Here is an 18,667-nt window from a genome sequence, read left to right on the forward strand (position 1 = left end):
GACAGGACGTCTCTGACAGGATGCCTCTGACAAGATGTCTCTGACAGGATGCCTCTGACAGGACGCCTCTGACAGGACGCCTCTGACAGGACGTCTCTGACAGGATGTCTCTGACAGGACGCCTCTGACAGGACGTCTCTGACAGGATGTCTCTGACAGGATGCCTCTGACAGGACGTCTCTGACAGGACGTCTCTGACAGGACGCCTCTGACAAGATGTCTCAGATAGGATGCCTCTGACAAGATGTCTCTGACAGGATGCCTGTGACAGGACGCCTCTGACAGGACGTCTCTGACAGGATGCCTCTGACAAGATGTCTCTGACAGGATGCCTGTGACAGGACGCCTCTGACAGGACGTCTCTGACAGGATGCCTCTGACAAGATGTCTCAGATAGGATGCCTCTGACAAGATGCCTCTGACAGGATGCCTGTGACAGGACGCCTCTGACAGGACGTCTCTGACAGGACGCCTCTGACAGGACGTCTCTGACAAGATGTCTCTGAAGGATGCCTGTGACAGGACGCCTCTGACAGGACGTCTCTGACAGGATGCCTCTGACAAGATGCCTCTGACAGGATGCCTGTGACAGGACGCCTCTGACAGGACGTCTCTGACAGGACGCCTCTGACAGGACGTCTCTGACAAGATGTCTCTGAAGGATGCCTCTGACAAGATGTCTAAGATAGGATGCCTGTGACAGGACGCCTCTGACAGGATGTCTCTGACAGGATGCCTGTGACAGGACGCCTCTGACAGGACGTCTCTGACAGGACGCCTCTGACAGGACGTCTCTGACAAGATGTCTCTGAAGGATGCCTCTGACAAGATGTCTAAGATAGGATGCCTGTGACAGGACGCCTCTGACAGGATGTCTCTGACAGGATGCCTGTGACAGGACGTCTCTGACAGGACATCTCTGACAGGACGTCTCTGACAGGATGTCTCAGATAGGATGTCTCAGATAGGATGCCTGTGACAGGACGCCTCTGACAGGACGTCTCTGCCAGGATGTCTCTGACAGGACGTCTCTGACAGGATGTCTCTGACAGGATGCCTCTGACAGGATGCCTCTGACAGGACGTCTCTGCCAGGATGTCTCTGACAGGATGTCTCTGACAGGATGTCTCTGACAGGATGTCTCTGACAGGATGCCTCTGACAGGATGCCTCTGACAGGATGTCTCTGACAGGACGTCTCTGCCAGGATGTCTCTGACAGGATGTCTCTGACAGGATGCCTCTGACAGGACGTCTCTGACAGGATGTCTCTGACAGGACGTCTCTGACAGGACGTCTCTGACAGGATGCCTCTGACAGGATGCCTCTGACAGGACGTCTCTGACAGGATGCCTCTGACAGGACGTCTCTGACAGGATGTCTCAGATAGGATGCCTGTGACAGGACGCCTCTGACAGGACGTCTCTGACAGGACGTCTCTGACAGGACGTCTCTGACAGGATGCCTCTGACAGGACGTCTCTGACAGGACGTCTCTGACAGGATGCCTCTGACAGGACGTCTCTGACAGGACGTCTCTGACAGGATGTCTCTTGGCTCTGACAGGATGTCTCTGACAGGACGCCTCTGACAGGACGTCTCTGACAGGATGCCTCTGACAGGACGTCTCTGACAGGATGTCTCTTGTCTCTGACAGGATGTCTCTGACAGGACGCCTCTGACAGGATGTCTCTGACAGGATGCCTGTGACAGGACGTCTCTGACAGGACGCCTCTGACAGGATGTCTCTGACAGGATGCCTGTGACAGGATGCCTCTGACAGGACGTCTCTGACAGGACGTCTCTGACAGGATGTCTCTGACAGGATGCCTCTGACAGGACGTCTCTGACAGGATGTCTCTGACAGGATGTCTCTTGTCTCTGACAGGACGTCTCTGACAGGATGTCTCTGCCAGGATGTCTCAGATAGGACGTCTCTGACAGGATGTCTCTGACAGGACGCCTCTGACAGGACGTCTCTGCCAGGATGTCTCTGACAGGACGTCTCTGACAGGATGTCTCTGACAGGATGCCTCTGACAGGATGCCTCTGACAGGACGTCTCTGACAGGATGTCTCTGACAGGATGCCTCTGACAGGATGTCTCTGAGAGGATGCCTGTGACAGGATGCCTCTGACAGGACGTCTCTGACAGGACGTCTCTGACAGGATGTCTCTGACAGGATGTCTCTGACAGGACGTCTCTGCCAGGATGTCTCTGACAGGATGCCTGTGACAGGACGTCTCTGACAGGACGTCTCTGACAGGATGTCTCTTGTCTCTGACAGGATGTCTCTGACAGGACGCCTCTGACAGGACGTCTCTGACAGGATGCCTCTGACAGGACGTCTCTGACAGGATGTCTCTTGTCTCTGACAGGATGCCTCTGACACGATGTCTCTGACAGGATGTCTCTGACACGATGTCTCTGACAGGATGCCTGTGACAGGACGCCTCTGACAGGATGTCTCTGACAGGATGCCTGTGACAGGATGTCTCTGACAGGACGACTCTGACAGGACGACTCTGACAGGATGCCTCTGACAGGATGCCTCTGACAGGAGGGCTCTGAGAGGCTGCCTCTGACAGGAGGTCTCTTGTCTCTGACATGTTGTCTCTGACAGGATGCCTCTGACAGGATGTCTCTGACAGGATGCCTGTGACAGGACGCCTCTGACAGGACGTCTCTGACAGGACGTCTCTGACAGGATGTCTCTGCCAGGATGTCTCTGACAGGATGCCTGTGACAGGACGTCTCTGACAGGATGTCTCAGATAGGATGTCTCAGATAGGATGCCTGTGACAGGACGCCTCTGACAGGACGTCTCTGACAGGACGTCTCTGACAGGATGTCTCTGACAGGACGTCTCTGACAGGACGCCTCTGACAGGACGTCTCTGCCAGGATGTCTCTGACAGGACGCCTCTGACAGGACGTCTCTGCCAGGATGTCTCTGACAGGACGTCTCTGACAGGATGTCTCTGACAGGATGCCTCTGACAGGATGCCTCTGACAGGATGCCTCTGACAGGACGCCTCTGACAGGACGTCTCTGACAGGATGCCTCTGACAGGATGTCTCTGACAGGATGCCTCTGACAGGACGTCTCTGACAAGATGTCTCAGATAGGATGCCTGTGACAGGATGTCTCTGACAGGATGCCTCTGACAGGACGTCTCTGACAGGACGTCTCTGACAGGACGCCTCTGACAGGATGTCTCTGACAGGACGTCTCTGACAGGGCGCCTCTGACAGGGCGTCTCTGACAGGACGTCACTGACAGGATGCCTGTGACAGGATGCCTCTGACAAGATGTCTCTGACAGGATGCCTCTGACAAGATGTCTCTGACAGGACGCCTCTGACAGGACGTCTCTGACAGGATGCCTCTGACAGGACGTCTCTGACAGGACGCCTCTGACAGGACGTCTCTGACAGGACGTCTCTGACAGGATGTCTCTGACAGGACGCCTCTGACAGGACGTCTCTGACAGGATGTCTCTGACAGGACGCCTCTGACAGGACGTCTCTGACAGGATGCCTGTGACAGGATGCCTGTGACAGGACGTCTCTGACAGGATGTCTCTGACAGGATGTCTCTGACAGGACGTCTCTGACAGGATGCCTGTGACAGGATGCCTGTGACAGGACGTCTCTGACAGGATGTCTCTGACAGGACGTCTCTGACAGGACGTCTCTGACAGGATGCCTGTGACAGGATGCCTGTGACAGGACGTCTCTGACAGGACGCCTCTGACAGGATGTCTCTGACAGGACGTCTCTGACAGGATACCTGTGACAGGACGTCTCTGACAAGATGTCTCTGACAGGATGCCTCTGACAAGATGTCTCTGACAGGACGTCTCTGACAAGATGTCTCTGACAGGATGCCTGTGACAGGACGCCTCTGACAGGATGTCTCTGACAGGATGCCTCTGACAGGACGTCTCTGACAGGACGCCTCTGACAGGACGCCTCTGACAGGACGTCTCTGACAGGATGCCTCTGACAGGACGTCTCTGACAGGATGTCTCTTGTCTCTGACAGGATGTCTCTGACAGGACGCCTCTGACAGGATGTCTCTGACAGGATGCCTGTGACAGGAGGTCTCTGACAGGACGGCTCTGACAGGATGTCTCTGACAGGATGCCTGTGACAGGATGCCTCTGACAGGACGTCTCTGACAGGACGTCTCTGACAGGATGTCTCTGACAGGACGCCTCTGACAGGACGTCTCTGACAGGATGTCTCTGACAGGATGTCTCTTGTCTCTGCGAGGAGGTCTCGGACCGGAGGTCTCTGCCGGGAGGTCTCAGATAGGTCTCTGACAGGATGTCTCTGACAGGACGCCTCTGACAGGACGTCTCTGCCAGGATGTCTCTGACAGGACGTCTCTGACAGGATGTCTCTGACAGGATGCCTCTGACAGGATGCCTCTGACAGGACGTCTCTGACAGGATGTCTCTGACAGGATGCCTCTGACAGGATGTCTCAGATAGGATGCCTGTGACAGGACGACTCTGACAGGATGTCTCTGACAGGGCGTCTGACAGGATGTCTCTGACAGGACGTCTCTGACAGGACGTCTCTGCCAGGATGTCTCTGACAGGATGCCTGTGACAGGACGTCTCTGACAGGACGTCTCTGACAGGATGTCTCTTGTCTCTGACAGGATGTCTCTGACAGGACGCCTCTGACAGGACGTCTCTGACAGGATGCCTCTGACAGGACGTCTCTGACAGGATGTCTCTTGTCTCTGACAGGATGTCTCTGACAGGGCGCCTCTGACAGGATGTCTCTGACAGGATGCCTGTGACAGGGGCGTCTCTGACAGGGCGCCTCTGACAGGATGCCTGTGACAGGATGCCTCTGACAGGGCGTCTCTGACAGGTCGTCTCTGACAGGATGTCTCTGACAGGACGCCTCTGACAGGACGTCTCTGACAGGATGTCTCTGACAGGATGTCTCTTGTCTCTGACAGGACGTCTCTGACAGGATGTCTCTGCCAGGATGTCTCTGACAGGATGCCTGTGACAGGATGTCTCTGACAGGACGTCTCTGACAGGATGTCTCAGATAGGATGTCTCAGATAGGATGCCTGTGACAGGACGCCTCTGACAGGACGTCTCTGACAGGACGTCTCTGACAAGATGTCTCTGACAGGACGTCTCTGACAGGACGCCTCTGACAGGACGTCTCTGCCAGGATGTCTCTGACAGGACGCCTCTGACAGGACGTCTCTGCCAGGATGTCTCTGACAGGACGTCTCTGACAGGACGTCTCTGACAGGATGCCTCTGACAGGACGCCTCTGACAGGATGCCTCTGACAGGACGTCTCTGACAGGACGTCTCTGACAGGATGCCTCTGACAGGATGTCTCTGACAGGATGCCTCTGACAGGACGTCTCTGACAAGATGTCTCAGATAGGATGCCTGTGACAGGATGTCTCTGACAGGATGCCTCTGACAGGACGTCTCTGACAGGATGTCTCTGACAGGACGCCTCTGACAGGACGTCTCTGACAGGATGTCTCTGACAGGACGCCTCTGACAGGACGTCTCTGACAGGACGTCTCTGACAGGATGCCTGTGACAGGATGCCTGTGACAGGATGCCTGTGACAGGATGCCTCTGACAAGATGTCTCTGACAGGACGCCTCTGACAGGACGTCTCTGACAGGATGCCTCTGACAAGATGTCTCTGACAGGATGCCTCTGACAGGACGTCTCTGACAGGACGTCTCTGACAGGATGTCTCTGACAGGACGCCTCTGACAGGACGTCTCTGACAGGATGTCTCTGACAGGACGCCTCTGACAGGACGTCTCTGACAGGACGTCTCTGACAGGATGCCTGTGACAGGATGCCTGTGACAGGACGTCTCTGACAGGATGTCTCTGACAGGATGTCTCTGACAGGACGTCTCTGACAGGATGCCTGTGACAGGATGCCTGTGACAGGACGTCTCTGACAGGATGTCTCTGACAGGATGTCTCTGACAGGACGTCTCTGACAGGACGTCTCTGACAGGATGCCTGTGACAGGATGCCTGTGACAGGACGTCTCTGACAGGACGCCTCTGACAGGATGTCTCTGACAGGACGTCTCTGACAGGATACCTGTGACAGGACGTCTCTGACAAGATGTCTCTGACAGGATGCCTCTGACAAGATGTCTCTGACAGGATGCCTGTGACAGGACGCCTCTGACAGGATGTCTCTGACAGGACGCCTCTGACAGGACGTCTCTGACAGGATGCCTGTGACAGGATGCCTCTGACAGGGCGTCTCTGCAGGACGCCTCTGCCAGGAGGTCTCTGACAGGATGTCTCTGACAGGATGTCTCTGACAGGATGTCTCTGACAGGATGCCTCTGACAGGATGCCTCTGACAGGATGTCTCTGACAGGACGTCTCTGACAGGATGTCTCTGACAGGATGTCTCTGACAGGATGCCTCTGACAGGACGTCTCTGCCAGGATGTCTCTGACAGGACGTCTCTGACAGGATGTCTCTGACAGGATGCCTCTGACAGGATGCCTCTGACAGGACGTCTCTGACAGGATGTCTCTGACAGGATGCCTCTGACAGGATGTCTCAGATAGGATGCCTGTGACAGGACGCCTCTGACAGGACGTCTCTGACAGGACGTCTCTGACAGGATGTCTCTGACAGGATGTCTCTGACAGGACGTCTCTGCCAGGATGTCTCTGACAGGATGCCTGTGACAGGACGTCTCTGACAGGACGTCTCTGACAGGATGTCTCTTGTCTCTGACAGGATGTCTCTGACAGGACGCCTCTGACAGGACGTCTCTGACAGGATGCCTCTGACAGGACGTCTCTGACAGGATGTCTCTTGTCTCTGACAGGATGTCTCTGACAGGACGCCTCTGACAGGATGTCTCTGACAGGACGCCTCTGACAGGACGTCTCTGACAGGACGCCTCTGACAGGATGTCTCTGACAGGATGCCTGTGACAGGATGCCTCTGACAGGACGTCTCTGACAGGACGTCTCTGACAGGATGTCTCTGACAGGACGCCTCTGACAGGATGTCTCTGACAGGATGTCTCTGACAGGATGTCTCTTGTCTCTGACAGGACGTCTCTGACAGGATGTCTCTGCCAGGATGTCTCAGATAGGACGTCTCTGACAGGATGTCTCTGACAGGATGCCTCTGACAGGACGTCTCTGACAGGATGTCTCTGACAGGACGTCTCTGACAGGATGTCTCTGACAGGATGCCTCTGACAGGATGCCTCTGACAGGACGTCTCTGACAGGATGTCTCTGACAGGATGCCTCTGACAGGATGTCTCAGATAGGATGCCTGTGACAGGACGCCTCTGACAGGACGTCTCTGACAGGACGTCTCTGACAGGATGTCTCTGACAGGATGTCTCTGACAGGACGTCTCTGACAGGATGTCTCTGACAGGATGCCTGTGACAGGACGTCTCTGACAGGACGTCTCTGACAGGATGTCTCTTGTCTCTGACAGGATGTCTCTGACAGGACGCCTCTGACAGGACGTCTCTGACAGGATGCCTCTGACAGGACGTCTCTGACAGGATGTCTCTTGTCTCTGACAGGATGTCTCTGACAGGACGCCTCTGACAGGATGTCTCTGACAGGATGCCTGTGACAGGACGTCTCTGACAGGACGCCTCTGACAGGATGTCTCTGACAGGATGCCTGTGACAGGACGCCTCTGACAGGACGTCTCTGACAGGACGTCTCTGACAGGATGTCTCTGACAGGACGCCTCTGACAGGACGTCTCTGACAGGATGTCTCTGACAGGATGTCTCTTGTCTCTGACAGGACGTCTCTGACAGGATGTCTCTGCCAGGATGTCTCTGACAGGATGCCTGTGACAGGACGTCTCTGACAGGACGTCTCTGACAGGACGTCTCTGACAGGATGTCTCTGACAGGATGTCTCTGACAGGATGCCTGTGACAGGACGTCTCTGACAGGATGTCTCAGATAGGATGTCTCAGATAGGATGCCTGTGACAGGACGCCTCTGACAGGACGTCTCTGACAGGACGTCTCTGACAGGATGTCTCTGACAGGACGTCTCTGACAGGACGCCTCTGACAGGACGTCTCTGCCAGGATGTCTCTGACAGGACGCCTCTGACAGGACGTCTCTGCCAGGATGTCTCTGACAGGACGTCTCTGACAGGACGTCTCTGACAGGATGCCTCTGACAGGGCGCCTGACAGGTTGCCTCGGACAGGCTGTCCCTGACAGGATGTCTCTGACAGGATGCCTCTGACAGGATGTCTCTGACAGGATGCCTCTGACAGGACGTCTCTGACAAGATGTCTCAGATAGGATGCCTGTGACAGGATGTCTCTGACAGGATGCCTCTGACAGGACGTCTCTGACAGGACGTCTCTGACAGGATGTCTCTGACAGGACGCCTCTGACAGGACGTCTCTGACAGGATGCCTCTGACAGGACGTCTCTGACAGGACGTCTCTGACAGGATGCCTGTGACAGGATGCCTGTGACAGGATGCCTGTGACAGGATGCCTCTGACAGGATGTCTCTGACAGGACGCCTCTGACAGGACGTCTCTGACAGGATGCCTCTGACAAGATGTCTCTGACAGGACGCCTCTGACAGGACGTCTCTGACAGGACGTCTCTGACAGGATGTCTCTGACAGGACGCCTCTGACAGGACGTCTCTGACAGGATGTCTCTGACAGGACGCCTCTGACAGGACGTCTCTGACAGGATGCCTGTGACAGGATGCCTGTGACAGGACGTCTCTGACAGGATGTCTCTGACAGGATGTCTCTGACAGGACGTCTCTGACAGGATGCCTGTGACAGGATGCCTGTGACAGGACGTCTCTGACAGGATGTCTCTGACAGGACGTCTCTGACAGGGCGTCTCTGACAGGATGCGTCTCTGACAGGATGCCTGTGCCAGGACGACTCTGACAGTCCGCCTCTGCCAGGAGGTCTCTGACAGGACGTCTCTGACAGGATACCTGTGACAGGACGTCTCTGACAAGATGTCTCTGACAGGATGCCTCTGACAAGATGTCTCTGACAGGATGCCTGTGACAGGACGCCTCTGACAGGATGTCTCTGACAGGACGCCTCTGACAGGACGTCTCTGACAGGATGCCTGTGACAGGATGCCTCTGACAGGACGTCTCTGACAGGACGCCTCTGACAGGACGCCTCTGACAGGACGTCTCTGACAGGATGCCTCTGACAGGACGTCTCTGACAGGATGTCTCTTGTCTCTGACAGGATGTCTCTGACAGGACGCCTCTGACAGGATGTCTCTGACAGGATGCCTGTGACAGGACGTCTCTGACAGGACGCCTCTGACAGGATGTCTCTGACAGGATGCCTGTGACAGGATGCCTCTGACAGGACGTCTCTGACAGGACGTCTCTGACAGGATGTCTCTGACAGGACGCCTCTGACAGGACGTCTCTGACAGGATGTCTCTGACAGGATGTCTCTTGTCTCTGACAGGACGTCTCTGACAGGATGTCTCTGCCAGGATGTCTCAGATAGGACGTCTCTGACAGGATGTCTCTGACAGGACGCCTCTGACAGGACGTCTCTGCCAGGATGTCTCTGACAGGGCGTCTCTGACAGATGTCTCTGACAGGATGCAGCCTGACAGGATGCCTCTGACAGGGCGTCTCTGACAGGATGATGCCTCTGACAGAGATGTCTCAGATAGGATACCTGTGACAGCGCCTCTGACAGGGCGTCTCTGACAGGGCGTCTGTCCTCCAGAGATGTCTCCTGTCTCTGACAGGATGTCTCTGACAGGACGTCTCCAGATGTCTCTGACCTGTTTCCAGGATGACCTGTGACAGACCAAACAATGACAAACAAGTCTCAATTCTGTCTTTCTATTTATGCCCCCTTTCAGCTTGTTAGTATTGGACCTTTTCCTGTTGACCTCTGACAGGGCGCCTCTGACAGGACATCTCTGTCCTCTGACATGCCTCACAGCTGATCAGGAAAACTCCCAAAAACCCTTTAACGGGACAGTAGAAACCTCTGACAGGAGCAACTGAGGAGGGATGCCTCTTCCAGGACTGACAGACGTGCAATAGATGTCGCCTCTGACAGATCAGCATGATAAATTAACAGGATCCATGATGAGAGAGAGAGAGAGAGAGAGAGAGAGAGAGAGAGAGAGAGAGAGAGATGCAGGTAATGACAGTCTCTGACAAGGATGTCTCTGACAGGATGTCTCTATAGTCTATGAGTTCTGGCGTCTCTGACAATATGTTGAAAGTATGTCTTAATATCTGGCAGTATACATGTGTGACAATAGTCTCTGTGTATGTCTCAGATAGAAGTATGACTAATGACTGTGACAGGGCAGCCTCCTGACAGGGCGTCTCTGGCAGGACACGGCAGCAGCACAACCACACACGCCACGCTGTCCAGGCACCACTGTGACATGAGTTAATCTGACAGACAGTCTCTGCACAAAGGCCGGAGAAGGAGTTAGTGACATCCAGAATGGCCGAGTTAGCAAGATGCAGTAATAGGATACGAGAGAGAGAAGGAGAGAAGGTGCCCTCTGACAGGGGTCCTCTGACAGGGCGCCTCTGACAGGATGCCTCTAACTAGGGCGTCTCTGACAGGGCGCCTGAGCCAGCCCTAACTATAAGCTTTATCAAAGAGGAAAGTCTTCTGACAGGAGTCTTGACAGAGACGGTGTCTGCCTCCCTGACCGTAACAGGAAGATGATTCTACAGGAGAGGAGCCTGACAGGATGCCTCTGACAGGGCGTCTCTGAGACTTTAGGGACTCTGACAGGGCGCCTCTGATCTCAGAGTGCGTCTCTGACAGGATAATAAGGCACTATGAGCGCCTCTAAGATATGACGGCGTCTTGACCATTTAGAGCTTTATAAGACAGGATGCCTGTGACAGGATGCCTGGATTTTACAGGAGCCTGTGACAGGATGCCTAAAACAGAGAAATATGACAGGGCTTAGGGTTCTCTGTTAGTATCTGACAAGATGCTCTCTGAATTAGCTGGAGAGTCTCTGACAGGACTTACTAGAGCTACCTGACAGAGAGTTACAGACAGGGCGCCTCTGACAAAAGCGTCTCTGGACCAATGTCTCTGACAGGGTCAGGATGACAGGCGTCTCTGACATATCTGACAGGATGACTGTGACAGGATGCCGTGAGGCGTCTTTTAAATGAGATGTCTCTGACAGGATGTCTAGCAGCGTCTCTGACTACCATGGTGACAGGATGCTTTACAGCTCTGTACAGGGCGTCTCAAAAGTCATGTCTCTGATATAGATTTCTCCATGTTGTTACCGGCTTCTTCTTCTCTGACATTTAATGCTATTGACAGGGTCAAAGCCCGGGCGTCTCTGAGCATGCTCAGAGCGCCTCTGACAGTTTGTCTCTGATTGACTGTATACATGCAGGAGTCACCTGATCTGGGTGTAGTCCCACTGTGACACATTCTCTGACAGGACCATGCACTCTGACTAAGATGTCTCGCTTACAGGATTTTGATATTTCTCTATCTTCATGGAAACAGGATGTCTCTGTCAGGGCGCCTCTGATTAAACGTCTCGCAGGTATAAACATAAACACGATAAGATTCAGCCTGAAAATTTCAAACTGACAGGCCCCTGACATCCCGCCTGATGCTGCTGACAGGATGCCTGAAAATGCCTCTGTAAAGGGCAGTCTCTGACAGGATGTCTCTGACACGTCTCTGACCTCAATCAGAGACAGTCTCTGACTATGCCTTTCAAAAACAGCTCTAAGGATGGCTATTGACTCATCAAATCTGCACCCATGAATGACTCATTGATCAGCCCTGTCATAGGGCGTCTCTACTGTAGCCCTTGTCAAATCTACTGTATAACTGCTGCACATTGTTGTGCACAGATATGTTGTTGATAGCTGTTATTTATGGTATGTCTGTCTGTCTTTTAATGTGAGGACTCAGATGGACAATTAGCGTCTCTGACAAGATCTGGCATATTTACATGACGTCATGTATTTGTGACATTGTTCATTGATATAAAATAAAGTGAAATTGACAATTGATATAGATATGTATATGTATATATATATGCCTGTGCGGGGCGCCTCAACTCAGGGGTCTCAACTGTGGTGTGGTTTGTTTCAGGTGGAGGTGTGTTGGAGGCGGACGAGGTGACTGACAGCACTCTGAAAGTCTTTCAGTATAAAGTCCATGATAAAGGAGCGTCTCTCTTTGCTCTCTGACATCCAGCGCTGTCCTCTAGTCCCTCCTCTGTCCATGTCTCAGTGTCAGTGTGAAGGAGGCGGAGCTGACAGAGCGCCTCCTGACAGGGCGTCTCTGACAGGATGTCTCTGACCGGGCGCCTCTGACAGGGCGTCTCTGACAGGGCGTCTCTGACACTGACAGGATGCCTGTGACAGGACGTCTCTGACAGGACGTCTCTGACAGGATGTCTCTGACAGGACGCCTCTGACAGGACGTCTCTGACAGGATGTCTCTGACAGGATGCCTCTGACAGGACGTCTCTGACAGGACGCCTGTGACAGGATGCCTCTGACAGGACGTCTCTGACAGGACGTCTCTGACAGGACGTCTCTGACAGGATGCCTCTGACAGGACGTCTCTGACAGGATGCCTCTGACAAGATGTCTCTGACAGGATGCCTCTGACAGGACGCCTCTGACAGGACGCCTCTGACAGGACGTCTCTGACAGGATGTCTCTGACAGGACGCCTCTGACAAGATGTCTCAGATAGGACGCCTCTGACAGGACGTCTCTGACAGGATGCCTCTGACAAGATGTCTCTGACAGGATGCCTGTGACAGGACGCCTCTGACAGGACGTCTCTGACAGGACGCCTCTGACAAGATGTCTCAGATAGGATGCCTCTGACAAGATGTCTCTGACAGGATGCCTGTGACAGGACGCCTCTGACAGGACGTCTCTGACAGGATGCCTCTGACAGGACGCCTCTGACAAGATGCCTCTGACAGGATGCCTGTGACAGGACGCCTCTGACAGGACGTCTCTGACAGGACGCCTCTGACAGGACGTCTCTGACAAGATGTCTCTGAAGGATGCCTCTGACAAGATGTCTAAGATAGGATGCCTGTGACAGGACGCCTCTGACAGGATGTCTCTGACAGGATGCCTGTGACAGGACGTCTCTGACAGGACATCTCTGACAGGACGTCTCTGACAGGATGTCTCAGATAGGATGTCTCAGATAGGATGCCTGTGACAGGACGCCTCTGACAGGACGTCTCTGACAGGATGTCTCTGACAGGACGCCTCTGACAGGACGTCTCTGCCAGGATGTCTCTGACAGGACGTCTCTGACAGGATGTCTCTGACAGGATGCCTCTGACAGGATGTCTCAGATAGGATGCCTGTGACAGGACGCCTCTGACAGGACGTCTCTGACAGGATGTCTCTGACAGGATGTCTCTGACAGGATGCCTGTGACAGGACGTCTCTGACAGGACGTCTCTGACAGGATGTCTCTTGTCTCTGACAGGATGTCTCTGACAGGACGCCTCTGACAGGACGTCTCTGACAGGATGCCTCTGACAGGATGCCTGTGACAGGACGTCTCTGACAGGACGTCTCTGACAGGATGTCTCTTGTCTCTGACAGGATGCCTGTGACAGGATGCCTCTGACAGGACGTCTCTGACAGGATGTCTCTTGTCTCTGACAGGATGTCTCTGACAGGACGCCTCTGACAGGATGTCTCTGACAGGATGCCTGTGACAGGACGTCTCTGACAGGACGCCTCTGACAGGATGTCTCTGACAGGATGCCTGTGACAGGATGCCTCTGACAGGACGTCTCTGACAGGATGTCTCTGACAGGACGCCTCTGACAGGACGTCTCTGACAGGATGTCTCTGACAGGACGCCTCTGACAGGACGTCTCTGACAGGATGTCTCTGACAGGATGTCTCTTGTCTCTGACAGGACGTCTCTGACAGGATGTCTCTGCCAGGATGTCTCTGACAAGATGTCTCTGACAGGATGCCTGTGACAGGATGTCTCTGACAGGACGTCTCTGACAGGATGTCTCAGATAGGATGTCTCAGATAGGATGCCTGTGACAGGACGCCTCTGACAGGACGTCTCTGACAGGACGTCTCTGACAGGATGTCTCTGACAGGACGTCTCTGACAGGACGTCTCTGACAGGATGTCTCTGACAGGACGCCTCTGACAGGACGTCTCTGCCAGGATGTCTCTGACAGGACGTCTCTGACAGGATGTCTCTGACAGGATGCCTCTGACAGGATGCCTCTGACAGGACGTCTCTGACAGGACGTCTCTGACAGGATGCCTCTGACAGGATGTCTCTGACAGGATGCCTCTGACAACATGTCTCAGATAGGATGCGTGTGACAGGATGTCTCTGACAGGACGTCTCTGACAAGATGTCTCAGATAGGATGCGTGTGACAGGATGTCTCTGACAGGATGCCTCTGACAGGACGTCTCTGACAGGACGTCTCTGACAGGATGTCTCTGACAGGACGCCTCTGACAGGACGTCTCTGACAGGACGTCTCTGACAGGACGCCTCTGACAGGACGTCTCTGACAGGACGTCTCTGACAGGACGTCTCTGACAGGATGCCTCTGACAAGATGTCTCTGACAGGACGCCTCTGACAGGACGTCTCTGACAGGACGTCTCTGACAGGACGTCTCTGACAGGATGCCTCTGACAAGATGTCTCTGACAGGACGCCTCTGACAGGACGTCTCTGACAGGATGCCTCTGACAAGATGTCTCTGACAGGACGCCTCTGACAGGACGTCTCTGACAGGACGTCTCTGACAGGATGTCTCTGACAGGACGCCTCTGACAGGACGTCTCTGACAGGATGCCTGTGACAGGATGTCTCTGACAGGACGCCTCTGACAGGACGTCTCTGACAGGATGCCTCTGACAAGATGTCTCTGACAGGACGCCTCTGACAGGACGTCTCTGACAGGACGTCTCTGACAGGACGCCTCTGACAGGATGTCTCTGACAGGACGCCTCTGACAGGACGTCTCTGACAGGATGTCTCTGACAGGACGCCTCTGACAGGACGTCTCTGACAGGATGCCTGTGACAGGATGCCTGTGACAGGACGCCTCTGACAGGATGTCTCTGACAGGATGTCTCTGACAGGATACCTGTGACAGGACGTCTCTGACAAGATGTCTCTGACAGGATGCCTCTGACAAGATGTCTCTGACAGGATGCCTGTGACAGGACGCCTCTGACAGGATGTCTCTGACAGGATGCCTGTGACAGGATGTCTCTGACAGGACGCCTCTGACAGGACGTCTCTGACAGGATGCCTGTGACAGGATGCCTCTGACAGGACGTCTCTGACAGGACGCCTCTGACAGGACGTCTCTGACAGGATGCCTGTGACAGGATGCCTCTGACAAGATGTCTCTGACAGGATGCCTGTGACAGGACGCCTCTGACAGGATGTCTCTGACAGGACGCCTCTGACAAGATGTCTCTGACAGGATGCCTGTGACAGGACGTCTCTGACAGGACGCCTCTGACAGGACGTCTCTGCCAGGATGTCTCTGACAAGATGTCTCTGACAGGATGCCTGTGACAGGATGCCTCTGACAGGACGTCTCTGACAGGACGTCTCTGACAGGATGTCTCAGATAGGATGTCTCAGATAGGATGCCTGTGACAGGACGCCTCTGACAGGACGTCTCTGACAGGACGTCTCTGACAGGATGTCTCTGACAGGACGTCTCTGACAGGATGTCTCTGACAGGATGCCTCTGACAGGACGTCTCTGACAGGACGTCTCTGACAGGACGTCTCTGACAGGATGCCTCTGACAGGACGTCTCTGACAGGATGCCTCTGACAGGACGTCTCTGACAGGATGTCTCTGACAGGACGCCTCTGACAGGACGTCTCTGACAGGACGTCTCTGACAGGATGCCTGTGACAGGACGTCTCTGCCAGGATGTCTCTGACAGGATGTCTCTGACAGGACGCCTCTGACAGGACGTCTCTGCCAGGATGTCTCTGACAGGACGTCTCTGACAGGATGCCTCTGACAGGATGCCTCTGACAGGACGTCTCTGACAGGACGTCTCTGACAGGACGTCTCTGACAGGACGTCTCAGATAGGATGCCTGTGACAGGACGCCTCTGACAGGACGTCTCTGACAGGACGTCTCTGACAGGATGTCTCTGACAGGATGCCTGTGACAGGACGTCTCTGACAGGACGTCTCTGACAGGATGTCTCTGACAGGACGCCTCTGACAGGACGTCTCTGCCAGGATGTCTCTGACAGGATGCCTGTGACAGGACGTCTCTGACAGGACGTCTCTGACAGGATGCCTCTGACAGGACGTCTCTGACAGGACGTCTCTGACAGGATGCCTCTGACAGGACGTCTCTGACAGGACGTCTCTGACAGGATGTCTCTGACAGGACGTCTCTGACAGGACGCCTCTGACAGGACGTCTCTGACAGGATGTCTCTGACAGGATGTCTCTTGTCTCTGACAGGATGTCTCTTGTCTCTGACAGGACGTCTCTGACAGGACGTCTCTGACAGGATCAGACTTGTCAGCCGGCTCGTCAGGGGTTAAACTTTATTATCGTGTGTAATCAGAGCGTCAGGATGAAGGTCAGCTCTAATAACAACATGATGTCATCACCATGAGTTTGACTTTGACCGCAGGGCAACGTACTGATGCTGGTTCGCTGTGATGGAGAGGAGGAGGAGGAGGATGACGGAGATGATGAAGGCTCAGAGAGACTCCTGAAGGGTCTGACCCACCAGTGCAGCCTCAGTCTTCATGTACAGGGTCTCCCCACCGGCTACTGCAGGGACATCCACGGCCAGGTGAGTGTGTCTGTGGTTGGTCTGTCCTCCACACAGTGCTTGTGCCTCTCCTTGTCTCTGTCCTTGTGTCTGTCCCTGTCTTCAGTCAGTCCACAGGACGACAGAACTTCGTCACGTGTCCATTAGAACGTATTAATGGTCAGCTGACGTGTTCAGAGCGGCTGGGTTTTTTTGTTTTTTTTTGTTTTAGTTTAATACCAGAGAAGATCCAGAAAATATTCAGCGAAAAAAAACTGACCTGATCAATCAAACATCATCTATTAAAGACTGTCAGAGCACTGTCCCTGCTCTGACAGTGGTGGAGATATGCCCCCTTTCAGCTTGTTAGTATTGGACCTTTTTCCTGTTGACCTATTACGTCACAGACCAAACAATGGACAAACAAGTTCAATTCAATTCAATTTTATTTATAAAGCCCAATATCACAAATCACAGTTTGCCTCACAGGGCTTTACAGCATACGACATCCCTCTGTCCTTATGACCCTCACAGCTGATCAGGAAAAACTCCCCAAAAAACCCTTTAACGGGGAAAAAACAGTAGAAACCTCAGGAAGAGCAACTGAGGAGGGATCCCTCTTCCAGGACGGACAGACGTGCAATAGATGTCGTACAGAACAGATCAGCATGATAAATTAACAGTAATCCATATGACACAATGAGAGAGAGAGAGAGAGAGAGAGAGAGAGAGAGAGAGAGAGAGAGAGAGAGATGCAGGTAATGACAGTAGCTTACAACAACATTATTGAAAGTAATAATATTATAGTTATAGTTCTGGCTACTGCGGTACAATATGTTGAAAGTATGTATTAATATCTGGCAGTATACATGTGTGACAATAGTCATATGTGTATAATAACAGTAGAAGTATGACTAATGACTAATGATGGCAGCAGCAGCAGGAGGCATCTGGCAGGACCACGGCAGCAGCACAACCACACACGTCACGCTGTCCAGGCTACGATATGAGTTAATCTGAGAGACAGTGGAGCACAAAGGCTCCGGAAAAGAAGCCGAGTTAGTGACATCCAGAATGGCCGAGTTAGCAAGATGCAGTAATAGGATACGAGAAAGATACAGGGTACAGGGCAAGCCTGAGCCAGCCCTAACTATAAGCTTTATCAAAGAGGAAAGTCTTAAGTCTAGTCTTAAATGTGGAGACGGTGTCTGCCTCCCGGACCGTAACAGGAAGATGATTCCACAGGAGAGGAGCCTGAGAGCTGAAGGCTCTGGCTCCTGATCTACTTTTGGAGACTTTAGGGACCACGAGTAACCCTGTGTTCTCAGAGCGCAGTGTTCTGGTGGGATAATATGGCACTATGAGCTCTCTAAGATATGACGGAGCTTGACCATTTAGAGCTTTATAAGTTAACAGTAGGATTTTAAATTCAATTCTGGATTTTACAGGGAGCCAGTGCAGAGAAGCTAAAACAGGAGAAATATGATCTCGTTTCTTAGTTCCTGTTAGTACACGTGCTGCTGCATTCTGAATTAGCTGGAGAGTTTTTAAGGACTTACTAGAGCTACCTGATAATAGAGAGTTACAGTAATCCAGCCTTGAGGTAACAAAAGCGTGGACCAATTTTTCTGCATCTTTTCGGGTCAGGATAGGCCTAATTTTCGCAATATTACGCAGATGACAAAATGCAGTCCGTGAGGTTTGTTTTAAATGAGAATTTAGCTACGGTTAGCTAGCAGCTAACTGCTACCATGGTGGACAACTTTACAGCTCTGTACATTTGGTGCGTCCAAAAAGTCACGGCTCTGGATATAGATTTCTCCATGTTGTTACCG

General features: G+C 53.3%; 1 protein-coding gene across 1 annotated transcript in view; it reads left to right on the forward strand.

Annotated features, from left to right (window-relative positions):
• Positions 1 to 18,667, forward strand: part of elp6 (elongator acetyltransferase complex subunit 6) — a 34,020-nt gene that overhangs the window by 14,025 nt on the left and 1,328 nt on the right. Inside the window, exon 6 of the mRNA XM_049584088.1 lies at positions 16,710 to 16,874. Coding sequence (XP_049440045.1) covers positions 16,710 to 16,874 — 165 coding nt within the window. The remainder of the gene's footprint in view (positions 1 to 16,709; positions 16,875 to 18,667) is intronic.

This window comes from Epinephelus fuscoguttatus, linkage group LG8 (assembly GCF_011397635.1).
Source record: "Epinephelus fuscoguttatus linkage group LG8, E.fuscoguttatus.final_Chr_v1".
NCBI classification, from domain to species: Eukaryota; Metazoa; Chordata; class Actinopteri; order Perciformes; family Serranidae; genus Epinephelus; species Epinephelus fuscoguttatus.